This window comes from Nipponia nippon, unplaced genomic scaffold (assembly GCF_047370975.1).
Source record: "Nipponia nippon isolate SJK-2023a ecotype South Korea unplaced genomic scaffold, ASM4737097v1 scaffold_6, whole genome shotgun sequence".
Classification (NCBI taxonomy): Eukaryota; Metazoa; Chordata; class Aves; order Pelecaniformes; family Threskiornithidae; genus Nipponia; species Nipponia nippon.
The window spans coordinates 78405655-78433142 of NW_028262380.1; the positions used below are offsets into that span (position 1 = coordinate 78405655).

The window sequence follows — 27488 nt, forward strand, 5'->3', positions numbered from 1 at the left end:
AGATGATGCTTCTGACATTTTAACACAGCTTTCTGTTCCAACAAAACTGCAGCTTATGGCTTTCAGGTTATAGTGAAGACAACTGAGCAAACACCAAACACAGGGACTGTAATATTTTGGATTATTTTTGGTAATGATAAATATTGGCAGCAATAGACATTCTTACTGTAACACAGCAGTGACGACGTGAACTAGTCCCCCCAAACCCATTTTAGGGTAAAGCACTATTATGTATTTTGCTGAGTCTAATAGGAAAGTAAATCTGTACACTGGATGCTAGTGAGACCGAGCTGTTTTGCTTATTCTTCACAAATAGGCTGGAGCAACTGCCTTACTCTGTTATCTCACATTAGATAAAGAATTGTCTTTTGCTGCCATCTAAGCAAAGGTCCCATCCCCTTTAACAAAGAAGTACTTGTCTAAGCGGTTATACTGGTATAATTCTCTGACACTGGCATCTAATAAAACTGTGCTAAATTCAGCTCCTTTCCATATGTTTAGCAACCGGCTTGCAACTTACACTCCCGTGTAAATCACATTTCATCTACTTGGTCTAACTTCTGCAATTCTCAGTATTAAGCTATTATCTAGCTTTTTTAAATGTCTTTTCCCATTTTTGCAGAAACAGATACTCTGTTACTGATAATTCTCCTATTCAGTTTTTATGATATCCCCTCTTCAGTAATTCACTGCTGATGAAGTTACAGTAGTATAAAAGCATCAACTTGCAGAGTAAGGAAGCTGGTCTAGAATTTTAAGCTTTCAGCAGCAATTATTTCATTGGAATCCTTACAAGAGGTTGCAGTATGGGCTTGAATAAAAGCATAGAAGAATGGCATTGCAGTTTTGAGGATATCTGCTAGAATTTTCTCAAGTGGGCTGCAAATGTTTTAACTTTGGACTTTGAGCCTTTCCTTTTGCACACTAATAACTAGAAAGAAGAGTCAGATAAACTTCTACTCAAATGGAAAGTACCTTTGCTACTTCAACTGATGTCCCAGTTGTTTCTGTGGAACAATGAAAGCACTTCAGTTGCTTTCATCAAAATTCATAGACAATGGCTTCCTGTCCCCCTGTTCATCATCTCTATAGTGATTACTAAGGATGCAACTTAAGCTTTTGAGAAAGCTTTTGACTAAAGGCTTGAAAACAAGGCAGTCCTTTCTGTTATTTTACCTCAAAGATCCTCTTCAAGGAAAGAAAAAGGGAGGTCACAGGTAACCAGTTATGTTTTCTGTGTGCAAATCAAGATCTTAGTTACCCAATCCTTCACCTTATTCGAATGATTTCAAACAGTTTGGTGAAACAAGTTAGTATTTGCTGTGCTGCACTGCTGCAGTTGCAGTGCATTCTTACAGTAAGCACTCCTCACAGAATACATTCCCTGTTCTTCCCAATGGCTTGCTTACGTAGCTGGGGCTCCAAGTCATTACTGAATGTGCTGCCAAAGCGTGCCCATTTTGGATACTTTGCTTAACACCCGCATGATGGAGCAGCAGCGTGGCTGGAGCAACATTCGCTGTGATACTTTCAGATCGGTGCAGCCAATTGAGAGTCTGCTAGAGGCTATCCTAAAACTGTTCATGCGGTCTCAGGGACCAAAGTATTGCTTTGCCCCAGACGTTGCATTTAAAACTGTGCAACCTAGATCTCAGCGTGCATCTCCAACAGCCTGTGGATGCACTACTGTTTACTGTAAAAGAGAGAATGCACCTTTAGCTCCAAGCTGACATTGGACAGACTGGGCTGAACGTCCTAATGATCTCAGAGTGATTTTAAGGGGCTAGGTTTCCAAGAGCTATCTATAGATCAAGCGCCTTCTTCACATATTTTCCACAGACAGACAAGGGAAAGGCCAGTATACCATTTCTCATATCCTGGAAATTGGAACACTGCTTAAATAACAAAAGTGGTCTCATCTGTACTATGGATAAAAATTAAATACAATTTTATGCATGATGACAGGAATTGTTTGCCAGTAGTATAGCAGCATTACTGGTTTCTGTAATTTTATAGACACGTAATTTAAGATCAAAAATTGTTTGATGCTATTTTTCCTTTTATAATCCACCCATCTTGTTAGCAAGTTTTGTCCTGAGTGGTTCTGACAGCTATAGGGAATTTGCAGGTCTATACATAAAAAAATATTAACTTTGGATAACTAGAAATACGAGGCATAGAACAAAAAGGAAATTATAATGACCATGATGTTATTTTAGGAAATACTGTGTTACTTGAGCATTGTACTGTTCTAATACTGTAACTCTTATTTAAGTGCTTCCTTAGGCACTTCTGAATGCCCATGTACACTTCAACATGGTCCTGGTAATTTTGTTTTGAGAACTAGGGACCCTGAGGCACAGTGGAACCAAATACCTAGTAAGACACCAGAAACCAACGCAGACACCAGAACTAAAATTCAGTTTTCTCCAATTTAGCATGAATGGTGAGATGAATTCAGGTGTGCCTTCAATGTCAGTACATTACTTGACTAGCAGCAGGATGATATTAGCATGGTGGCTGATTACTAATCCATCCTCCAGTTGGCTGGGAAATAAACCTTCTCGGAGGTGCTGAGGTCAACATTGCCAGGCCACACTAGAGCTTAAAGGCACGCCCAGATGAGTCATCCAACAGATGGGTAATACCCTGAAAGCAACATCATTTTCCACCCATGAAGCACTCCCAGACTCCTCCTCTGCCTCCACTCTTCAAACGTGATGTGTGTGTGTGTGTGTGTGGTGGTTCTCTGCCATTTCATAGGTGACTTTTAGGAGAAGACGACTGGACACCCCTGAGCTAGACTACTTTGCCTTTTTTATGTACTGATGCCCTATTACAATATTTCCACACTTGGCAAATACCAGCTACTACAGGGGAAAAAATATTATTGTCTACAGATGAAAAAATCAGTTTAAGAAAGCCTTATGTGTGTGTGTGCCCAGAAATATGGTAATCTGTGCAAAGACTGCTCATTAAGCTTCTCCCTAGAAGCCTTGTAGCTATTAAAGTTTCATACATTTGCATGAGAAGCAGGACTTCTCATTCTATGAAATGTTTAAAATCAGTACTTTTAATTAAGATAAGCTTTCCTGGATCTCCTCTCTTCATTTTTCTGCTATAAATGACCATCATCCATAACACAGAAAAACAGCAGGAACTTATTAAATGGAACACTGTCCCTTTTGTCAAAATCAAGGATGTAACATTAAACAGAAGCAGCAAGTTTTCTACTGTACTATCTGATAGATGGCTGACAGGAGAGCACTCGTTATCACTAGTCATAAACAACTTTCCCTCATGCTTAGGCTTACGAATCAAAATAAACAATTAAAAATCAAGTTCTTTTGATTATTAAATCAGTTTAGGAAGAAAGTGTGTAATTCTCACCTGAATTACAAACAGCTAGTACATTTGTGACTCTGTAGTACTCCGAGTTCCATGTGGTTTAAAAAAAAAATATGAAAAACACACACAACCCCTTCCCCCCTTCAAATTGCATTAAAGATAATGGGTAGAGTATATGGTAAATCCTGTAATTAATGTTTTGGATAAGTCCTATAAACTAAAATGCAGAGGCACCCATTACGTTAAAAAAATGAATAAGAAAGATTTATACCATGTAAAATTACCTGTCTCTACTTGAGAGCCAGATTTCCATTGCACCGCTGATAATACACATTTGCGAAGTACTATGATTGTGTTTGTTTATATATACACAAAACCTATATGTCAGTGTATACAATGGTTAACTTAAATGGGCAAATGGAAGGTAAAAAAGCTTTCATAATCCACTAATAGGTGATCTGCTGCACAGAACCAAAAATGTATCTATAAATTATGAGAGAGTATTTTCAGTGACCTTTTGGAAATGTTTTTGGCAGATGATGCCAGGCAAATACGTATTTAATGCTAATGACCTGGTACATTTGTATTCCAATATGACACTCAGACGTGTACCAAAAATTGTTAAAATATTACTTTTGAACATTCAAAGATCGTACCTAGCAATACATTCTAGGGTACAGAATCCTATTTATGATAGCTTTTAAAGGCAATGAGAATAACAGTTATAAACAATCTCTGTAGCAAAAATTATTGAACTATTTAATATTGGTTAACTGGCAAAGCGAACAGCATAATTGTACTTATTGGGCTCAGATGCTGTATCATTTAGATTCTTAAGTGGAATGTCATCAATCAGTTATGAAATTTGAGAAGAAAAATATATCTGAGATGTCACTAACAAAAACAACTCTTCCATTTACTTTAGTGGGGGTTTTGCATGTAAGTTAGAATAAATCAAATGAAAATAATAAAGCCGTTTTACTGCAATAGTCACTAAAGTACTTTCTGTATCAGCTTCTGTTTCTAATTTACCCCGAGGAAAATAGATCCTACGGAGTCGGCTAATGCATCAGCCAAGATTGTTTGTAATCTCGGCCTGGGCAAGACATCGGAGAAGTACTCCGTTGGCTGTATAACCCATCCCAATGTTATTACCCTCTTTATGTTCTGAGCATTACATCTGTTCTCTAAATAGATTCTGTGAAAGTGAGAGACCGTCTGATACTGCACACCCTGACCATTCAGCTACCTGCCTCTACACTGACCTTGTCCACTTTGTAGGGGGCCACAGGAGTTGCGCTATCAGCGTGTAAAACATTTTATAGTTCGGTGTTTTATTCCTCTGTTTTACGAGTTTCACAGAGGACCAACGCATTGATTAGCTTACACAATAAAATGAACTACCAGGGTCTGTCAGTTTGGTTTTCATAGTGTACTCAAACTGCTTTATATACCATAGTAGCATGCTTTCTGTCAAACAATCAACATTATGGGTACTTCCATGAAAAAGATGGCCAAAGTATCAATACACTTGCCCTTGATTTGGCAGTTTCTCTTGCTGCAACCAATTCAGAAATCTTTAAGCTGTAGTTCCAGGAAATACACTACCTATGAGGTTATATAGCCTCCATATGAAAAGACAAGTGACCATTTAATATATGTAAGTACTGAACCGCAGACGCAACTTTCTGCCCAACACAAGATTAAACTAAGGAATTAGATTAATTTCCCTCCTAATATCTTCTGTAACTAGAGGAATAAAAAACTTCCCCCCCCTAATTTGTATAAAAATCTGTTTCTAACTTTGAATGCAATGGTTTTGCCAAAGCATTACTGGAAATTTTTGCACATGGGCCAGAAAAATTTACTTTCAAGTCTGTCTATATGTAAATGTGCTAAATTAAACTCTGAATTATAGTTTATAAAAATTCCCAGAAGCAATAGCAAGCAAATGTATAAAACCTGTTCAGTACAAACTGGCACTGAAATGCACCAAGCATTTTATTGTAAAGATGCACAACTTGCTAATAAAAAAAGTCACTTTCACAGAAATAATACTAGAAGAAAGTTATGTTAGGTAATGCCTGTACTATATAGTATTTTAGTGTACTGAAGATGCCTATAGCCTTAATCCTTGCTATATTAAGGAAAGCCAAATAGACGGCAGAAGAAAAAAAACAAAAAGAAACTCACCCAAGGTCGGAGATCAGATCACAGCACTGCTGTAAAAACCCCCAGTTTTCTAGCCAGTGCCAGATGATACTTTTACTGGCTCCCACATCATAGCTCAGAGTAACAATAATAGAAGTTTAGACTGATCATAGTATAGTAAGCGTCTTGGCAAAGTATGGTAAGATTAGCCTTTTCTGATGCAAGATGTGTGGCAACTGTGACCTAGGAGGGGATTCATCACTGTCAGAGCAGAAACTCCTGTCAGGCAGCAGATGCCAAGGATTTGACGGGCAATCCATAGGGATGCAGAATTTAGGATTTCATTGATGTCATACTTCAGATGGCCAAATACAGATGGACATATATAACTCCAGAAACTAGTTAAGACCTAACAGCCTTTCTTACTCTGAAGTATCTCCTTAAGGGCAACAAAAATAAAAGGGCAAACAAAAATAAAAATATAAAAATATCAGGTGCCAATCCTATTTCCATGGAATTTTTTCATTTATTTTATCAGGAAAAGAACCAACTTTGAAGTCTCATGAGCTTTTAAAACTGGGAAAACCACACAAGATGATCTAGAAATGAGAACGTAAGATCTAGTGGAAGAGAGATTCAAATATTTTTTGAAAAAGCTTACAAAGAAATACCTCTATTCTAGAAACTTCAAGGGACTGGAGTCAGAATGCCCGGAGAGCCAGGATTCATACTTCTGCCTTTTCTCATGTTCTTTTCCTATTCATGCTCTCACTTCTTAATAGAAAATTCCTAATGAAAATTGATTCAGTGATAAGTTATAAAATACTAGCACTTTTGTGGTCAAAACAGAAAGATTAGTAATGTGACACAAATAGTTTTTTTCTTAAATATCTATAAATAAAATAAAAATATTAAATAAACATACTGACCCATGAATTAAAAAAGCTCTTGAGCTATTTTTTTCAGGGAGGAAATAAGTAATGTATTTGGTAGAATACACAGTTTTTATCAGTTCTCCCTCTAAGACTAAAATCAGTATGAATACTTTTTTAAACACCTCTGTAAACTTTAAAAAGCCTGCATCAGTTCCATCTCTTCACTTCCAGCTGCTATAGGATTTTGATTTCCAACAAGGAAAATACAGTGTCTGGAGAGTATTTCACACAGACTACGACTATGGAGGACCTGGAAAAAGTTTTGTGGTAGACAAGTTACTTCATTTTTCCTATACAGAAGGTCATCTTCAGGTGAACAGATGTTTGGTCATAGCCTGCAACTCTCTCTCCTTACAAGCCTAGAAGTGAAATTTTGCTCACCTGAAGGAGATGTGCAGGAATTTGACAAAGAAAGCTTTGCAGGCAACCAGGGATGCAACCCGCAATTAGAAGGAATATTCAGTAGTACAGCTATATATTATTGTTCAGAAGAAACCCGTAACATTCCTGCTTTGTCTGCTGCTCCTCAAGCAAGCTTTAGTAAGCTATGGAGATCAGCACATTGCTGGAGGGTATAAAAAGAACGGGTATAGGTTAGAAGGTGATGGAACACTGTAGGGTACTTTCTGCACACGTATTACAAATTTCCTGTTGGAGGCTGTGAGGGAAAGGGAGAAGTCAAAAGAAAAATATTTGGGTTAGCTTAGCCAGATTTTAAAATAAATAAATGTACCCAACAGTACTCCCTTATTTGCATTTTCCTGAGAAGGGCTGTGTATCCTGTAATCCAAAAACCCCCAAGGCATGCACAGAAAATTGTTATTTCAGCCACAATAATCATCTCTAAGGTATTTACCATTTAGTCTACGATGTGAAAGAAATAGGGGTCATGTTAGATGCAAAACAAGTAAGATTTACAGGCCTCCTGCCAATTTGACAATAGGTGCTTGTGATGCACATATGCTTTGTTTTCCTTATTATAACTTCAGTTAACATACGAGGTTTTTATCAAGTTATCTAAGCCTCTAGAATTTCTCAACCAACCTACAAAGCAAGCTTGAACACTGTTTTCATTTCAGTAATTATTTGGAGCATCACAATGATGTTAGTACTCAGGTTTTCATTATAATTACTGGCAGTTTGCGTTACCCTTACTAAATACATTTATAATGCACACCTTGCTTGCACCTTTCAATAAGTGCCAGTCACGGCAGATGGCCATAAGAAACCTTGCCTGTGAAAATATACAAAAAGGAACATAGCCCAACCTGAAACTTCAGGAAAAGTTTATGCATTTTTGCTCTTTAAAAAACCGTTTTGGTATTGTTATTTATATAAGCAATAAAGACCTGATCAAATCTGTTTGCATGCTTAGGATCTGACTTTGCATGAGCCACCCTATTTGTTTTCACCTCAATCTTAGGTATGGCAACAACACTCGGAACTATGCTGTGCGAGTTGGAGACTATCACACCCTGGTACCAGAAGAGTACGAGGAAGAAATTGGAGTCCAACAGATTGTGATGCATAAAGAGTACAGGCCTGACAGCAGCGACTACGACATCGCGTTGGTGAGGCTACAGGGGCCAGAGGAACAGTGTGCCAGGTTCAGTACCCACGTATTACCTGCTTGTTTGCCATTAAGGAGAGAGAGACCACAGAAAACTGCTCCCAACTGTTATATCACTGGATGGGGTGACACAGGTAAAAATGTTTTAATGATTTCTACCCACCAATCTTGTTAACTGAGGCTGCTTATTTAAAGAAAAAAAAAAATCTCAAATACTTAAAATAAGAAAATGCTCAAAATGGAACAACTTTACTCTTTCTGTAGGGGAATATTTTCTCTCCTGATCCTTAACCAGGAATGACAACACTTTGTTTACTGAATGTAGTTTGTGTTTAAAAAGTGGCGATTAACCGTGTCACTCTAAATCACAGAACCAGTCAGTAAAATGGCCTCATTAAGACCGACAAGCATGAATGAAAAGTTTATTTGTTGCCAGGCACACCCCGTGCAGCAGCTTATCACCCCTTGCCTCAGAATGTAACTAACAGCTCTAATATATTTAAGGTTTTTAAGGTAAGTACAATGAATATTTTAGAAAGGTTCTTTAAATTACACTACTTCGATAGAAAAATGGATAGAAAATAAACACATAATAGAATTTCAAACAACATTTTTAGTCTCTCTTGTTACCACTGACATTTTCAATCAGCACTTAGATTTAAATAAGGGAACATCGTGCCAAAATTTATGAGAGCCACAATGCAATCTGCAATCCAGGCTGCTGGAACAAACTATCTAGTCACTTTTTAGGTCAGTACAAGATTCTTCCTCTTCAAAAGTCTTTGTCCTTTAAATGTTTTACAAATTAATAACCATGTTTTACTTTCATGTTTTTATGGTGTTGAATACAGTGCAAGACAACAACCACACTTGAGCCTTTGTTCCACTGACTCATTCAAACTGGCAAGGAGACAAGGCAGCAAGGCCAAATATCAGTTCTTCCTCTTTACATGCATTAATCTGGGTGCACAGATGTCTGGGTCACTGTACTACAATAACGGGGATAGACTTGTAGGGTGGTTTTTTTCGCTAAAAACAATTGTTAATTCATTGCCTAGCTCTGTCTTAACTTTTTACACAATTTACTGAAAGTTCTGCAATACTGTTTACTTAGGACATCTATTTAAGGCAACATTAACCACTGCAATAATTGGCTTTAATTATGATAAGAATTTACATCATCAGAGTACTTTAGTTGAAATTTCAGACTTACTATATGGATCATAATTACAGGTATTAAGATTTTACTTAAAAAAAAACCCCAAAACTGGCTTTAATTTCCCATGTTTCCAACTGAAAAAAGAGGTGCAAGTTATAGAAAAAAGCCAAATGATTTAAATCTTGACAATTTATAAGCAGAGCACTGCTTATACAACGCAGGACTCACTACAGATAAAGAAAATCAAAGGACAGGTTCTGGTCACCCCCACAAAATGAAGATTCCTTTTGGTCTGATTAGTACTCTAAAAGTTACCAGGATTGTAAACAATTCAAATGATACTGCCGTTCTCTACCAGAATACGCTTGGGCTGAGTAACATTAGCTCCTCAGTTGAGGCGACAAGCGAGCTTGAGTGCACTTACAGGGCATAAGCGTGATGGTTGGCTGGATGCTCTACTTGGAAGCCGACAGAGGATGCAGCACCTGTCAGGCTGAGCTAGACTAGATTTGAACTGGTGACCTAGAAATGAAGTATTTCTATAGCTTTAGTCTCCACTGCTCAAGACTCCCAAAAATAGCTTCCCCATTTAAGTATTAAGGCATATATTCTTATAGAAGACACAAAGCGTGTTTGGAACAAAACCAACTCCAGCCTTGGAAAGATCCAGTGAACGCAAGGAGTAAAGCTACATCTTAAATTTTACCTTTTTTTTTTTAAAAAAAAAAAAAGCATCTATATTCCATATTTACAGTATCTATATAGTATTTTAGTATTATATTTAATGCACAGTAGATTTTTTCAGTATTTAGTCTTGTTTTCAGTCATTTTATTTAATGACAAAACAGTGTGAAGGACTGACAGCAAAAATTGGATTAAGTCACATTTATGTTTCCAAGACCAAGCATGATAATTAGACAATAATTTGGGTCCTCTTTTCAGGAAGGGCTTATTCAAGAACATTACAACAGGCTGCTATCCCCTTACTTCCCAAGAAGGTATGTGAAGAGCGCTACAAAAGGAGATTCACAGGGAGAATGCTTTGTGCTGGAAACGTCCAGGAACAGAAACGTGTTGATAGCTGTCAAGGAGACAGTGGTGGACCACTGATGTGTGAACGTCCAGGGGAAAGCTGGGTTGTGTATGGTGTGACCTCCTGGGGCTATGGCTGTGGAGTGAAAGATTCTCCAGGTGTCTACACGAAAGTATCATCTTTTGTACCCTGGATAAAAAATGTGACCAAACTATGAATGTCTGTAATGAAAACCAAACTTCATTAATAAAGTTTGAGGCAGGACAACTTGAACAGCACAGACAGTGCACAGCTGGGGCCCACAGTGGGTGGAAACAGACACATTTTCCTGATTCACGTGTTTTTCTTTTTGTTAAATCCAAGCTGTATAAATGCAACCTTTCCAGTTAGGGATTACTACTAAAAAAAAAAAAAAAAAATCCCTCTGTGTTAAGGAAGTTTATATATTGCAAGAACAAGTTACCATGTATCTAAGAGAAGGGGAAAAGTGATAGCCAGCTTAGAGTAACATTGGAGCAGGACAGCTGGAGAGTTCACCACAAGATTCACTGCCCACAGGAAGACTGTAGTAGCTCCAAGCTATTTATCCTCCAAGCCTCTCGAGAATTAATTACAGATCTCAAAATTAATCTTCAGTCTAGTTTATTTAATCAGTTCTTGACTGTTTTCCTATTATTCCTATTATCTTACACTCAGCCCTCTAATTTTGACTCATGTTCCATTAGCTAATGAGACCATTAGCAGGTTGATTCTTGGTAAGTAATTCTGAGTACGTATTAAACGTTAGAAGGAAAGTAACTGTCAATAATCAGATCCCCAGCTATTCTGATAAATACACAGCTTAGTGTGCATAAAGTACATCCCCAAGTAAAATAGGTAGTACACTGGAAGTTAGTTTCCTTGCCAACATCCCGCACAGCTGCAAGAGCTAGATCAAAACCAAATGACTTCTTACTTTCTTTCCTTTAGAGAAGTGTCACTTGTCTTCTTTCTGAAATTCATAATTTTTAGTACATACAGCATTTCAGTGAGAATTTACTTTTCCTATTTACCACTAGCTGTCAGTACAGTATCAGACAAACATCCCAATTCTCTCATTGCTGGTTTTGGAGGGGCTTTACTCAAGTAACACTAAGAACCTCTGTCAATCCTACAAGAGAAAGTTGTAAGTACATGCAATGCAAATACTGGAGGTGTTGAGCCAAAACCTGTCTGAAAAGGTCTATAAAGTCTTAAACTACTATTTTCTACAAGATAATATTTAGACAACTCTCTCCTGCTTAGCTGCAACACTGGTTCAGACTGATCTTACAGGAAAAGGTGAGAGTTAGATAAGTTTTCAGTGACTCCTAAAGTATTAACATATTTTGATTCCGTTTAATTCCTTTTACAGATACCGTTCCCCATGCTATGAAAACCTTAACGGGTTATTATAAAAATGCACTGATAAAAAGTTACTGTTGATGTACAAGACAAATATAAAACAACCTACTATCGTTTTAGAAAGGGCCACCCCATTGAACTTGCCACACAGAAGTAATCACCACCTTAGTGCAACACTAATGGGTATCAGTCTTGAAAACATCTGAGACTAACTACAGTCAAGAGTGAGACAGGAAAGTTCAGTGCTACCTCTACGATACCCGTCAAAGGCCATTCTGACTATCTGCAAGCGTGCTCTACGTATTACATTAACAAACATGCTTCTTAAAAAGATGAAATGAAAGCTCTGTGGGCCATGAAACACTCCAGTGTGACAAGTGTGGCAAATGTGTGTCACCACATAGTGATTGTGCAAACAGTGACTGTTTTCCTGTGCTTCCTATCCCCAAACACCCCGGCTACGACAGTGTTGTGCGGCCTTTTGTGCACAAAGTGGGATGCTTGCATTCATGCTGTAAGTGGGCAGTCGTTCATTTCTGTATGGTTCTATGTCTCTCTGGTGGTGTAACAAATATCCAAGACAACTCAATTTGCATACAAAAGTGGTGATGATATTGCAGAAGCCCATGTGATTGACAACTTGGCCCTTAATTTCTCTACAACCTCAAACTTAGTTTTCAAGGGTCATGACTAGTTTAAATGTCTTGTTAGAACTGGTGCTGAATGAGTACACAAGGTGCTTTAATATATTTTACTTTTCTGTACTTCCATGCTATTTGTAATAGTGTGAAATTTTATTTAAAAACGTCAAAAAACATAGCACTGTGACCACCTACGGTTAGACCTATGTGAAACACTCTGCTAGTGAACTGTAAAACCATTTACGTTTTTAGTCATACATAGCCCTTTCAATTAAAGGAAAGGGGAAGTAAATCTGTCAAAATGTATCTACTTGTACCATCAAAGCTTTGCTATACAAAACCCATTACTTTGAGACTTGTGGTGAAGTAGGCTGTATAGTGCAATACTTGTGTTGTATACAGGGGAAATAATAGTTTTCTTTTACAAGTTGCACCACAGAAATGTGATACTGGGGGGGGGGGGATGAAGTCTGCATACTAAATGTAATAAACATTTAGACTTAGTACAATAGTTCATTAGTTTTGCTCTTTTAATAGGATGCTTTATTAGATTTTAAAATGTTGCACTACCATTTTCATGCAGAGAGCATGCCTTTCAGTTTCTAACATAAAATGAAACTATCTTTATGTTATGCCACTCTAATTTTTGTTCAATGAGCCTGATGACGTAAACGTATACAATAAAACCTGCCACACTGACTACAACTTTTATACATTAATTCTGTGGATAATGTACAAGCAGATGCTGCAGGAACATCAGCTGGGTAAACTTCAGGTGAGCTTTCTTAAGTGAAAAAGGGGGCTCTGGAAAATATTTTCTTCAAAGCATATAAAATTGTGCCATTTTCTCAGAGATGGAAGTTTGTTCTGTATGATGGAATTCCTAGTGCTTTGTGCGCTTTAACTTAGACCAGTTAGGTTGTCATAAATAAGTCTATCCTACACTCTTAAAACAGCTTAAGAATTTTTTTGACCCTTGCTGCTCTCCCCTTTGTTCAACATTTTAATACGTACCAGGTTGTAGAAAAACCTGCTCTTCAGCCTATGCTAACAGGTTTCTTTGTGTTAAGCAGGTTGGTCACTGCTAACGGTGGCATAAACTAAGAAAACACTTGGCACTTCTATTACCAAATTAGATGACCATCTTAAACACTGATGTGTAACCTATCCAGGTTCTCTCAACACTGAAGATTCATAGTTAGATGCAGTCCCCCTGAACTTCCCAAGTTTTTGTCCATTTTCCAGAGAATATACAGACAAAGAAAATAAACATAGAACAGAAGCACTACTGCAACTGACACACAAAGCCTATTTAACATGCATTTATCTCAACCCTGAACAACTTCCCAAAGTGAAGGGGCACTTATCTCTGTAAGCCACAGATAAACCAAGATCCAATTTTATGATCATTACATGCAGAATATTTATAACCTCAGCTGTCTTATTTCCAGAAAAATTCACAGCACTGTAATAGCTTATGTTTAACAAAAAGTCAGTCCTGAATCAATGTTCTCCATCATTTTCAATGTTACTGCAACTATTTCACACTTTCAAGTGCTAGAACATTTATATCCACGAGATTTTAATGCCGTTAAGATTTCAGAGTGGCAATCGCAGAACATAACATACAGGAAGACTAAAACAATTAGGCTCAAGTAGCAGATCCCAGCAGAAGTAGCCACCCAGAGAACAAGAAATTTGTGGTATCAGGAAAAGAAAACCAGCTTTTGTTTGTGCTCTAAGCTGCTGGGTAACAGCAAATGCAGTTAACTGAGGTAGTAGAGACCAGCCCTACCTCATACACATTAGATACCTGCTCACATGCAGTAGTTCCTATTCCATTTATTTAGTGTGGAACACAGAAACTGACCATGTAACTTCCTGCAAATGCAACACCAAGCAACCACAAACAGGGAAAAGATGACTTAAGAGTTTGGAAAGAAGTATTTAACTTTGTAGCAATGTAAAGAAAACAAAACAAAAGACTGGGTTGGATGAAAGTTGGAGAGGTGTGAGAGACTGGATGTTACTGCAGACGGAACAGGGTGCAGGAAAATACGGAGCCTCTATAAAGTTAAGAGCTAAGATGCAACAGGAATAGATTGGAAAGATATGAAAACAGTTGTTTGGGAATTGGGAATTAAATTTCAAGAGAAATAATGAAAAACAAGCCATTCTAAGCCACATGGAAATGAAAAAGCCACATCTTGTAAGAATACCTCTATTGTACTCAAGTAATGAGGGAAAGCAGATGTCACTACCCTCTGTACATGTGACTGGATGCTTACGGAAAGCTTCAGTCATAGGAAAGGCTACGTAACCTCATTAAGCACTCAAAACTAGTAAGAGATACCCACAGCAAACATTATAGTTCATACTTTTGTATTTGACCATAATCTTGAAAATTAGTTTTTCCTTCTCTTGATTCAAACCCACTATTTTATCTTTGCAAGTTCTAAATACTTGATGAAGAGCTCAAAATTGAATGTTCACAAATCTAACCTGCAGTCCAGATCAAGCCCTCAGGCCACTTTATTCAACTGTGACCTGCTTGCCACCACCTGTTCCCAAGATCCTAAAAGCTACTCCCCTACAGATCATGGGACTCATGACCACTCAGGTGGAAATACCAGTGACCTCATCACTTGGCTCATACAATGGACTAGAAAGACAGCTACATGGTCCTCCTCTAAGTTACAGACCGTTTCACACAAAAGAATCCTCCATTATAGGAGGCAGAGACAGGGCAGGCAGTTTTCAAAAGGCGACTTGTAAAAAAAAAATTCCGTTATTATGCACTGAAATTGTTAAAATAGATTAAAAAGGCAGCTGCTGTCAAACAAAAGCAAAGGCTAAAATTCAAGTGAACTAGGGTAACACATCAGACGATCACATCAGTGATATGCCACGCAGTAGCTAAAACCCAACACCAGAAAACCTAAACTTTTCAGTGTCATTTCAGCGACCACAGAAGAAAAACGCTTCTCTCCAGACCCGGACGTCACATTCTTGAGTTTTGTACTCCGCATTGTTTTAATGCATTCCAGATCCCTGGAGAAACAGATCCCCAACCCTACTCCTGCTTCTTCCTATTCATTTGCCATTTCAAGTTTTCTTCATGGGATCAACACCAGTCACAAAAAAAATTTGATCTAAAAAACTAAGGAAGCTGCTCTGCATCAGGGTGCTCGCCAGAACAGCAACCACACTTGCACAGTGGTAGTACTCTCACGCCCCACCTTGTCCCCTGGGATAGCAGCAGCTCTCTCCTGGCCGCTGCCTAGCATTTTCTTGTGTAAGATAAGCAAATAATCGCCCTTGTAGAATAGATGTGTTAACTTATTTTCTAAAAGCTCTAGGGCTACTACAGAAGTCCGCTCTTCTTGGAGAAAAGGAAATTCACAGTACACGCTCATAACTGTTGGCTACCAGGCCTGGCAGCCACAAACTTGGAATCCCAAGCGGTGAAGATGTTATATGATAAGGTTGTACATGGAGCTGTTTAAAAGGTGAGAGTCATCACACACCACCAATTAAACAGGTGTAGTACCACTTATTATAGCTCCACACAGAACAGACATTCAGCTATACTTTGGCAATGGCAGGAAAAGTACACGCTTGCAAAAAAAAAAAAAAGTTTCCTATGACAGCTCCCTAATCTCCCTACCAGTCTATTCCAAAGTGTGACTAACATGACCATCGGAAGTAATTTCCTCAGATCGCATCCATGTTGTAATTAAAGGCCACAATTCTGCCCCCATCCACTTCAAACAGGAATCCCTCCCTCAGTTGCCAAGTACTTAGCAGTAATTGCACTGCCTACTCATCTCAGTTCCAGCTTCACAGATTTTCTTTCCCACTCCTTTGAAAGCCCTCCCTTCCCCCCTAACTTTTCAGTTTGCAATGATTTGCAACAAAATTTTCTTATTAACTGGAAGATTTTGCACAAGAGATTGTGCCAGCACGGCTGGTATTAGCGAATACAGTAAATTTACTTGTAAGTAAAACATCTATCTTATCTGATTCTGCAATGATTCACCATCTCCTTACTCAAGCTCCGTATATTCTTTTCTTGAATATGGATTAAAAAGATCCCTCAGCAACTGAAATTGAAAAAGCAGCTATGTTCAAAGTCACTGTTTCTTCCCTGCAGCAGTAACCTCTGATTAAAATCATGTAACTTCTGGAATGGCTGCCAGACAATGCATCAGCCAGTCACTAGTTTGCCCTGAAACCATACAGAGTCACAAATACAAGGCCCAGCTACCAAAATCCGTCTCCCCACAACAGGCATATCTGGCATCTGTAAGTAATTCCACAGAACATGTACAGGTCTAGTCTTGGTTATCAGTAGTCTTGTAAAGAAGAAGCAACACTTGCAGTGAAAGTAGATGTCTCTTTATTGACTTATTCATACATTTGAATGCTTTACATTGGCATATATACTAAAACTATGACTGTAAATTTCATGTTTGTTTTCTTAAGACTTCACAAACTTACCTTCAGCTTATGCAGTACACAGATACTCCTTGCAACAGCCGTTCTTACACACTTGAACAGCAGAAGGGCCACCACTGAAGGTGCACATGTCACTGGATTTAATGATACTGCAGCATGGTCAGCCACATGATAGAGTGCAGCACAGCCACTAAACTACCAAGACCACTATTAGAATTGCGTAAGACTTGGCGACAGCCCAAAGATAGGAGCAGCAGCAGATCCCTGAAAGCAGCACAAAATGAGCTGGTCGTCTTAACTGTATTCGTATAGAAGCAGCCAAGGCTAATTTTAGGCACAGCAAGCTATGTTCCAGCCCCTCTTTGTAAAGATGAGAGATGGGCTGCAGAACATCTCATTTAGGCTCCAAGTCTGAACTTCATTAAAAAAGCTCATTTCTGTTAAGTCTAAAGCGAGATTAAGATCTAGCCTAAAATTAGCTTTTGCTAGCTCTGCTTGATAACCAGAAATATTATTGCTTGCAAAAGGCATTAATTCCAGAAAATCAGACAGATCCACCCTACCCTAAGTAAAAATTAAAAGCTCTAGTCACAGCTACTCCTAGAATTCACATGTGGAATTTAGCCCCATCTTCTCCAGTCATCACAACTCAAGAGTGTTTTTCCCCTGTAAAAACAAGTTTGAGGCAGTTTAATATTGCTACTGGAAACACACAAAAGACAGCAAACATCAGTGAACAACATGATGCCCTCCTAGGAGTTGTGAACTGCTCTGAAACAAAGCGTTTAGTATCAACTTGACATCTCCCTCTGATCCTGCAGTTGCAGATTACTCCTAGTACTCACTTCATTAAAATCAGAAACATGCTTATTTAAAAAGACATTCCTCTTGCACAGACATGCCTGAGAAATCTGTGGATTCAGTTGCCTCCAGTTTGGCAGGCAAAAGTACTGGCAACGTGCGTTTTATCATAATCCGCTATTCCTAGCGTAATGCATCCAGACCCAAGTCCAATTTTCCTAGTCACACTGACCTATGCACTTGGTTATATTTTTCTGTCAATAAAACACATGCACAAACGAAGGACGCCTTAAAAGCAAAACACCAAGCCTATACCTCGATTTCAACAGACAAGTCTCAGTAGTTTAGTCGCTAAACGTAAATTATTCCCACCCCAAAAACCTCGCTTCCTAAGAGCATATTACATAACACGTGCCCAGTCACGTACTTTTTGGCGGGAAGGACCAACGGCAACAGATGCGTCTCCATACTTTCAGCTTCTGCGCTCCTAAGGAGAGAAGGGAAAAAAAAAAAAGAGAACACGTTCAAAACCTAGGCTCTAACCGCTTATTGAGAAAAAAAAGGGAGAAAAAGAAACAAAAAACACAAAAGGGGGAGAGACGGCCAACCCCACGGCGCCGCACACCTCGGCGGACTCGGCCTGTTACTTGCTACAGTCAACGACTAATACCCACGAGAGGGTAAAAGTTTTGCCAATTAGCAAGGACCTGCTCTTCCATGCCTAGGAAGGGAGACAGCCACGGGCGGCAGCCCCCATGGAGCCATGGATCACATCCCCCCCCCCCCCCCGCCACGTGGCGGCCGCCATTTTACCTCCCTCACCCCGGCCCCGTCGCCGCCGCACGGCTCCCACCCGCCCGCCCGCCCCTCACCTCACCTCACCTCACCACGGGGCCCACCAGCTGCTCGCTCCGCTCCTCTGCCGCGGCGGCTCCACTTGGGCCTAACGGCGCCTGTGGAGAAGAGCGCGCCCCGCCGCCTCACGGCCGCGCCAGCCAACGCCTGCGCCTCCCCCGCCCTCTGCCCGCCAACGGTCGCCCCGCGCGCTCGCCAACGGCCCTCAGCAGCACCCAACGCCAGCGGCTCGGAGACCCCGCGCCGCGAGACCACCTTCGCGCGCACCGCCGCGACCTCGGCGCTGCCGGGGCGGGGGCTCCACCCCCGGGGCGGGCGGGGCCGGCCCCTGGGCGGAGGGGGCGGGGCGGGAGGCGGGGCGCGCGGCAAGGGGCCAGGGAGGCACTGAGGCGCGGCGGGAAGGCGGCCCACACCTCCCGCTGTCCTCGCCGGTCCCTCCCGCAGCTGCCAAGCAGCACCCCCAGGAGACAAGGGATTAAGGGATCCGTGGAAAAGAGGCTGCAGTTACTCTCCAAACCGAAGCAGCTCTCTTCAGCTGGTCTAAGCATTGATGCTGCTTTCTATATGTAGATGGAGATACATGTATGTATGTATATAGGTGTATGTATGCTTGGCCAAGTCGTAACATGGGCCTTAAATCATAGAATCGTCAAGGTTGGAAAAGACCCTTAAGATCATTGTGTCCAACCGTTAACCTATCACTGCCAAGTATGCAATGCTAACACACTACTATTTGTTATTTGATAACCATGGACTAAGAAGAAAGAAGAGGTCGTGAAAGATGTGCAAGGAAAATGAAGTCATCCCTTTAGGTGAACACGGGTAATCTTCCTTTTCCAGTCCATATAAGCAAATGTATCTGGTTAATGCTGGCCAAATTCACACACCCTCATTTTTAATTAGAACACAACAGAACAGACTAGACTAGACTAGACTATTTCAGCTGGAAGGGACCTACAAGGATCATCTAGTCCAGCTGCCTGACCGCTTCAGGGCTGACTGAAAGTTAAAGCATTCTCCAAATGCCTCTTGAACACTGACAGGCTTGGGGCACCCACCACCTCTCCAGGAAGCCTCTTCCAGGGTTTGACCACCCTCTGGGTAAAGAAACGCTTCCTCATGTCAAGCCTAAGCCTCCCCCAATTACCATACCTTTTACACCACAGCACCTTAATTTAAGTATTATTACAATCAGCCTCTGTGCAGGGAAGGGCAGTTTTTTCAAGGCTGGGCACAGGCTGCAAAAGCTGCTCTCCAGCAAAAGCCACACCTCAAAGGTGAGTCTGTATTCTGTGCATGGGCGTACTGGTAAGATGAGGCAGGCGACTTCGGCTTTTGCAGGCCAGGTGCCAGCGAACTGACACAGCCAGGGGACTGAAAATCCATCTCCATCAGCTATAGCAGGATGACTTTGTATTTGAATTGTGAGGGAGATTTTGAAGAAGAGGCTGGAAGTGATGACTAGTGTAGTGCAGGAAGCTGCCTTTTGGCTCCTATTTTAATATCCACATTTCTTACCTTTTTTTTTCTGTGGAAAAGATAGGAAATTATTTAAGGCATATCTGTCATGTTAGGTGTTTATCATCATTTTCAGACAATGATGTAATATTAGTGCTTCAAATATATGACTATCAGGCAGTATTATAGAATAATGAAACTGCTGCTAGGATTGTACAAAAGTGCAGGGACAAGTTACAGTCCTACCTGTGCCGTAAGCTAAACCTCAGCTGTTCTGACCTCGCGTCGTTTGTGTTCAGGAGTTTTATTTCCACTCTGTCACGTGCATAAAAGAACTGGCTCCTGCCTTCAGCTCATGACGTTTTCCTTCCAGACAGTTCTATAGCTAAAACACGCGTCCTGTGTTTGTATAAAAAGTTATGCAAAAAATGCTTTTCAGTTGGGTTTTTTTGTTTGTTTGTTTGTTTGTTTTGTACAGGAGTAAACCAGTTCAGAATTTAGCTAAAGAAAGGAGCTTTACTGGGAGACTGAACAGGACAGACAGTCTTGATGTGATAACTGAGGAGACAATAGTAAGATTTCTTTTCAGGCAAAAGAGCCCATTTCTCTCATCTCCTCAGTAACACAGGTTATAGGATTTGAAGTAGTAATTCTGAACCAAGCCCCTGCATCATGGTTGAACTAGGCCACTTCCATGTCATACCTTTTGGAAAAGAACTGATAGTGACCTTCTGCTACTAGATTGACAGCTCTCCTAGGTAGACTGACATCTGAGCAATTAAAAGTACACAAGCCTTACTCCCATCTGAACTTCTCAAGAGAAAGAGAGGATCAGAACAGAAAAAGGGAAGTGAAGAAAGAAAATACTGTATTAAAAAAGGAAGAAAGAAGTAACCTGACAGAAAACAGAGTGGTGGAGATTCAAGCTCACTGTATGCTTTTCAAATCTCTCACCCTTAATTTGTCTAAATTCCTCCTCCATCCAGGTTTCCCTGGCCCTTGGTTTCAGCTGTTAATTACTTTCCTGTTCCTGTGATTTGTCCTTTGATGTGGACTGTGGTGCTTTCTTCATCCATGTGGTCCACAGAGACAAAAAAGTGTCTTTTGCCTTTGAGCTCTAAGAATTTTGGGACTGGAAGAACTGAAAAGAAACATTAAATGAAAGCAGATAAATTGGGGACAGAGGTCAGGCAGGTGTTATCTGTAGCAAGGATCTTTTCCCTTTGCTTAGTACCTTTCTGTTATTACTTTACTGTTCCACTTTTGTTATTCTTAGAGATTACAGAAACGGGTATTGTAAAAGAAGCTTAGACTTCTAAATGATAGGTTGCATAACCTATAACGAATGGAATATTTTGTTAACATAGGTGTCCTATTTTCTACACCTCTGCAAAGATATTAAGCAGCTTTTGCCCAGCTAGATAGTACACTTTTCTATTCTGTTCTGAATTTGTTGATACCAGTGAATTTTCCTTTGGACATTCATACCGTCTTTAGAGGTTTCTCCTAAGAAAGGTTTTTTCACGTCTGTGTAGGCTGATGCATTGGCACAACTACTGAATCCCCAAGGCAAATAATTTGAATAAAGTCTGCTTGTTATCTTAAAACTAGCAAGCTCTGGAAATGTTTCTATAGCACATTAGCAATTTCTGGCACAAGAAATAAAAGTAAGCAGGAAGCAAAAGCAGTAAAACAAGCAACTGCATAAAGCAGTAATATTCACTCACAGAGAGAGTAAGCAATACTTTTCATTTCTGAAAACATTTCATGCTGCTCCCGTGCTCCTGGATTGTGTTGTGGCTCAGTGTCAAGCTGCAATAGCTGCTAACGAACCTGGAAAAGGACAACTTTTGTGAACATAAAAATCACTTCCACACAGCACTACGTTTTCTTATCAGAGTTTATTGTTGCACTTCAGATACCATGCCACTATCAGAATAATATCTATTTTTTATTTTAAAAAACTTTGAGAAAAATGTTTCCAGCAATTTTCATTCAATGTGAATGACAAGAGTATTACATCTATAAACATTGAAATATCTATTTAATTTCTTCCTGAGGAAGTTTCACATTTTTAAGCAATGAAAAAGGATATTCTGTACAAGATAGTCTGCAAATCATTGAAACAAATTCTTTCTGCACAAGTAGAAATGGGAAAATATCACAGTATTTTCAGGAATGTTTGCTCAAATAATTAAGTGATTTCGTATCAGGCTCTGTGTTTACACCCCCCCAATGGTCACTTTCTGCTCATAATCACACACTGATTTTTAATGACACGGATGTCTGCAGAAAGCACATTTCAGAATCATATTTATGAAAATAAAGGTGAAGCTCATGTAATCAAGCATTTGTTAAAGAAATTGCTTGTGCAGTTATCTACCGGGGAACAGAAACCATGGCTGTGTCACCAAACACGATAAAACACCTGACTTTGATTAGCGAATATAAATTCAGTGGAATGAATCAGTATTTTTTAAGATTGTTAATATTGATAGTCTGTCTCTGGAAATCAAACACTGATTGTACGTAAGCTGTGAATAGAAGAGGTTAAACTTTGTCAGATAGTTCATGTTGTATGACTTGCTTACTCAGCTGTACTCATGTGCATCCTATGATTTGGGGAATAACACAGCTAGCTGTTGTCTGCATGCTTTACTCAGACTCTTCATTCTTCACCAAGCTGACTGCACATTAAAAGTCATTCTGTTTTTTAAAGTCTCCTGTTAAATGTAAGAACATATTTAAATAGAATAGTTCTGGAGAAAAAAAAAAAGTTGCTTCATACCATCTTTGTATAAACAAGTAATAAGCGAACATCAGAAATTCAGAATTGCAAAGAGCACCAGCAGTTTGCCTTTACTTCTCTATTGCTTTTGTGTCTGAGACTAGCCCGCCTAGCGTACAAGAAGCCACTCTCGCAGCACCTCTTCTAAAGATGCTAGTGCTTAACAGCTGCCTCTCAACAGGAGCTTGGACTTAATGCAGATTCAAGATCACACCCTTTCAGATGCACAGCTCCAGGTCAAGCTACTTTGTTCACAGTACCGACTCAGGTAAAGCTACCACAGGAATCTGCTGAAGATTTCCCTAGGAACTCATTCATTTTGTTCCCAGTTGTCTCTCTTATGAAGGGCACTGGGACGATACAAGAGCTCCACCCTGCTGTTCCTCATCAGGACCTGAGAGTCACCACGGCACTCCTTCCTGGAGGATGAGCTTTGTGTTCAGCTACCAAACCAAGCCTAGTCCACCCAAGGCCAAGGCCGTGCATGTGGGGGACTTCTCCTCCCAGTGCTCTGTGGTGACTGCAGTGGGGCTGTTTTACCAGATCACCAACAATTGTAGGGGGCTCCTTGCCGTACCTCAGAGAGGACTTCACAGTAGTAGTCCACAGATCTGAGACACGTCACCTTGTCTGTTGTAAAATTTCTGGAGGGACACTGCAGCCAATGTGCATGTCCCCCATCACCCTCTGTCCTTGGCTGCCCACTCGTTCTCATTCTGTGGGGGCCTTGATTTCCCAGAGTAAGAAGGCAGAAAGGGGGTTCTTGAAAACAAAGAATGAACTATGAATGTGGCTGAAGCCTATTCCTCCTGCAAGTAGGAGGCACTCAATTTGCGTGCAGAGGGTCCTCTCACCATGAAAACATCAGGCATTTGATAATGGCGCAAGTTTTCCCTATTTTCTTCTATTTTATAATTGCTGCTCTGAAGAACATGGAGTAACTGAGGCAGCAGTGCACAAAACAGGAGCTTCGTGCAATCCCTGCAGATTTTTTAAAAATGTTTAAGTGATGTTCCATCAGGTTATATCAAGGGTAAAATCAATCACGCCAGGATGAAAACCCCAGGTATTTTCTCCAGTTAGTCAATTTAGTTGTAACAAATCTATATAGATGCTTGCAGGACACGAGCTGTCCATAGCATGCAGAGTATTTGCTTTTAGAGATGTTCAGAATCCAGAATCTTTCTTTTATCAAATAAGCAGTACTTTAAGACAAGTCAGCTTTTGGGACAAATCAATATGACAGTGAATATCTAAAGTGAAATGAAAACTTTCATTCTGTCTAATAAATAATAAAGAGGTTCATCTTAAAAAATGTCTACTCTAGTAAGTCCTCATCATTTTCCATGCATATTCCCTTAGCAAAAATAAGCTACGTAAAGAATATTGTTATATACAGCAAATTTGTCTAGATTTTTTCTTTACAGGCCTATCAAAACCAGGTATTACATAGACAAAATCAATAAATAATAAAGATTACCAGTTAGAGGTATAGTAAGGATCTCAACATCTGTTTTCTATTTAGGGAATAACAGACTGGTTTCCATTCCATTACCTTGAAAGTTAAAGTATATGATTACATAAATGTCGTAAAACAGCACTGAGACATATAAAGTTTTTCCACCATTTGATGCATGTTTTTAACTATTCACCCTAAAACAAATTATGATAACATTATAGAGCTACTGTAAAAAGCATTGCATTTAGTATTGTAGTTCTCTCTTGTTTTCACAACCTCTTCATGGCTTTAGAAACACTCAGAGCCAAAGTTCGGTGGAGAACCATTAAGACCATACTCAGCTGAAGTTTTCATTGATCTTCTTTCTCAACTCTTAAGTACTATTAATTAGACTTTATCTCACATCTAAACTGATGCATTGTGAGATGTATCATTGAAATGTATCACATAAACGTAAGGTTGGATATTTGTGTTTTCCATGATTAGAGCGTCATTTTCTACCATGTTTACACACTGTGTTTATTTTTTTCTCCCTAAAGCATATTCCTAATATTTAATAGCAAACATGTTTAAAATATCTGGAATCAGATGGAACCAGAACCAGTATTTTCATCTGGGAATCTGATAGATTTTTGCAGCTGACATAAACTGAAGGTTACTGAAAGATGCTACAATTTTGGTCAGGTTGAGGGATCTTGGAATACACAAAGCATAGAAAGAAGGCAAATAAATTAAGGAAAAAAACAGCGGTGCAAATTAAGGCAATCTAAGTATGGATCTGTTTCTGCTCTTTACAAGTTTTTCATTCATTTCAGTGGAGTCATTGTAAGGGTTTGTTGTTACAGGCTATAATCACAGGTAATGTTTTGTGTGTGTGTGTGTTTCTTTTTTTCTACACTGCTTTTGCCTATGGCTTCCAGATTTTGCTCCGTGCATTTTGTTGCTGTGCACAGCTAAATCGTGTATGATAGCTGTACTTCTCACCCTTGTTAGTACATACTTTGGGTATTTGCAAGCTGATTCCAAAGGCAAAAGTACACTTGGCATTTTGTGCTACATTGAGTTTTCTTATTTTATGCAAGACAATAATCAAATAGTAAGAAAAACTGTCAGCAGTCTAACTGTGGGCTACGAAACCTACATGAGACACAATACTTTTAAACTGATATATAAAAATGTAAATATTTACTGTGAAATTGGACAGGTCATGTATCTCTGAAGCTTAATACCAGTTGCAAATAACTTCCACATATGTGCACAGTAGTCCACAAGTCCACAGGCCCAGAAATGTTTATGAGAAAGATTTGGCCAACCAGAGCTCTAAGAAACACATGTATTTTCACAATCCACATGCCAGCATATGGAAACAGTTTCTACCTTTTACTCTTTTTTTTGGAGAGGTATATCTTACAAGACCTTCTGGTAGCTACTGGAGACTTTAGGTATGATGACTGAAGTGTGGCAGAGAGGTTTCAAAAAGCCTTTTTTCAATGCTATCTTACTTTCTGTAGCTCCTGTCTCAGCCACGATGGCAGGGGTTGTCCCAATTTGTGTAGGAGTTTTGACAGTTCCACGTTGTGATCTCTGTAGTAGCTCGACAGAAAAGCCCTGCACTGAGGGATACAAAAGGGGATATTTTTGTTTAATAAAATGCTGTGAATTCTAGGTTTCAAAGTTTGTTTTACCTGTGTCAAAACTTTACTTTCTCTTATGCAATTTATATTGGTTTATGCTATCTACTGCATGCAAGTTTAAGCTCTCCCGTTAGGAGCTGAACTGTAAAAGATAATTTCAACAGAAACAATGATTGTCCAGAATGAACATTGACGTCAAAGCAAAGGATCTGATTCTACTCTCAGACAGTCATGTAATTTAAGAATCGCACTGAAGCTGATGTAGTTACTTTGACTTTACTGAAGTGCAATTGAAACCAAAGCTTCTAAAATATCTTTGTATGTAGGCATGTATCAATTAGTAACCCCATTTTCAGAAGTATTTAGAGTTGAAAAATACAACAATAAACAAACACAGTCTTGTCTTATCTTTGGCCAAAAGCCTTCTCAGCCAATGATTTTATATCAGTATGATTCTACTGATGTAAAGTTACTTATCATTTAAGTACTGTGAGAAAAAAATCATGGCTTACTCGCCACATTAATACTTACTGCTGTTCAAACTGTAAGTTTTTGTTTGCGTTTTAGTCAGGCTAAATGAAATGGGAATACAGGACAGAATAAACATAAAAATTACAGCTAGAATAGGAGACTAAACTGCCCTTGGGTACAGGCTGCAGCATTTCATCTGATGGAAATTTCTTCATTTGAGCATTTGTCTGGGGAAGGTATTTATAAAATTCACAGAAACAGAACTAACCTCTCTTAAAACTGGATTATATGTGAGTTTGCATTTTTTGTTATGATCTAATTACTCTCAAAGCCAAGGGACCAGACACAAATACGCATATCTGATCATGACTGAGGAAAAACCATGCACTGTGGAGCCTCTGCTTAGGTAAAGGGGACAGGTTTCCAAGTGAATTTCAGGGAATTTTAAGTGCCAAGTTTATTTTCTAAGGGCTGCCAAGTTTTAAAAGTTGTTTTTTTAATGACTTAAATTCTTCACATTTGAAATAAAGAACTGAAAAAGTCTATGCACTCCACAGCTATCTTAAATGTTTCATTTGTAGGGAAAGGTAGTCAAATTATTAACGTCTACTTAATTTTGTCTTCTCTCCCTTCTTATGATTTTGCCTGTGTGGTGTACCATATGTGGCAAATAAGTCCCTGTATAATGCCAATGAGCATGATGGTTTACCTCAGAATCCATAGGAGGGTATTTTCTACCTTTGCTCTTTCCAAGACACTTTGTTTTTCCTTCTTCCAGGAGCTGACACCAGAAACCTTTATGTGAATCGAACCTGAAACAAATATTTTGCAGTGTAAAAGCTGTGAGATACTGCAAGGAGGATGCATCTCCCAAGTTTAGACTGCAGACTCAAAAGAGTAAACCTAAGGTTTACTTCTACAGTCTCATTTTAAGGGCAACCAAATCTAAATGTCAGAATCCAAAGGATTTGTGTACCTGTGTATTTATGATGTACAGAGTGGATGTTACATTCCTGACTGATACCGTTGAATCTGTCTTGCAGCTAATATCAAAAATAAAGAGAAACTAATTCTCTTTCCTTTCTGTTTCTGCATGTCAGCATTCCATGTTCCACTTATGGAAATAAAATTCTTTTCGATTAATCCAAAATTCATATGCAATTCTCACAAAGCAATACTTACTTTGTCCATATGTCAGGGGTCTACTTCTGTAACAGTCAAGCTCCACGTTGAGTGGCTCGGTGGATGATTCACAGAAAATCTAACCCTGAATTACGTTCTTTACAAACATTGAAGAATACATCCTACTGACAGCTTGAAGGAGAAGTACAAGATGCTTTATTT

At 39.3% G+C, this 27488-nt stretch overlaps 2 protein-coding genes, 1 long non-coding RNA gene and 1 other non-coding gene across 6 annotated transcripts in view; 1 reads left to right on the forward strand and 3 right to left on the reverse strand.

Annotated features, from left to right (window-relative positions):
* The window catches only part of PRSS12 (serine protease 12), a 46561-nt gene extending 33660 nt beyond the window's left edge, over positions 1–12901 (forward strand). For both annotated transcript variants that reach the window (XM_087736992.1, XM_087736991.1), the window contains 2 exons: positions 7858–8138; positions 10106–12901. In XM_087736992.1, coding sequence (XP_087593118.1) covers positions 7858–8138; positions 10106–10413 — 589 coding nt within the window. In that variant the 3' untranslated portion in view covers positions 10414–12901. The remainder of the gene's footprint in view (positions 1–7857; positions 8139–10105) is intronic.
* Positions 12902–16618: 3717 nt separating this feature from the next.
* LOC148051594 (uncharacterized) lies at positions 16619–18632 on the reverse strand. Its single transcript, XR_015699819.1, has 3 exons — positions 18362–18632; positions 17907–17966; positions 16619–17344 (listed from the first exon to the last, which is right to left on the reverse strand). It is a non-coding gene; the product is annotated as an uncharacterized LOC148051594 (long non-coding RNA).
* LOC148051595 (small nucleolar RNA SNORA24) lies at positions 18118–18248 on the reverse strand. Its single transcript, XR_015700222.1, has one exon. It is a non-coding gene; the product is annotated as a small nucleolar RNA SNORA24 (small nucleolar RNA).
* Positions 18633–21680: 3048 nt separating the features above from the next.
* The window catches only part of LOC104019134 (N-deacetylase and N-sulfotransferase 3), a 355872-nt gene continuing 350064 nt past the window's right edge, over positions 21681–27488 (reverse strand). Inside the window, exons 18-19 of one of the 2 annotated variants that reach the window (XM_009472364.2) lie at positions 26854–26956; positions 21681–25652 (exon numbers count right to left, since the gene is read on the reverse strand). In XM_009472364.2, coding sequence (XP_009470639.1) covers positions 25533–25652; positions 26854–26956 — 223 coding nt within the window. In that variant the 3' untranslated portion in view covers positions 21681–25532. The remainder of the gene's footprint in view (positions 25653–26853; positions 26957–27488) is intronic. The other variant, XM_087737226.1, reaches the window with a different exon arrangement.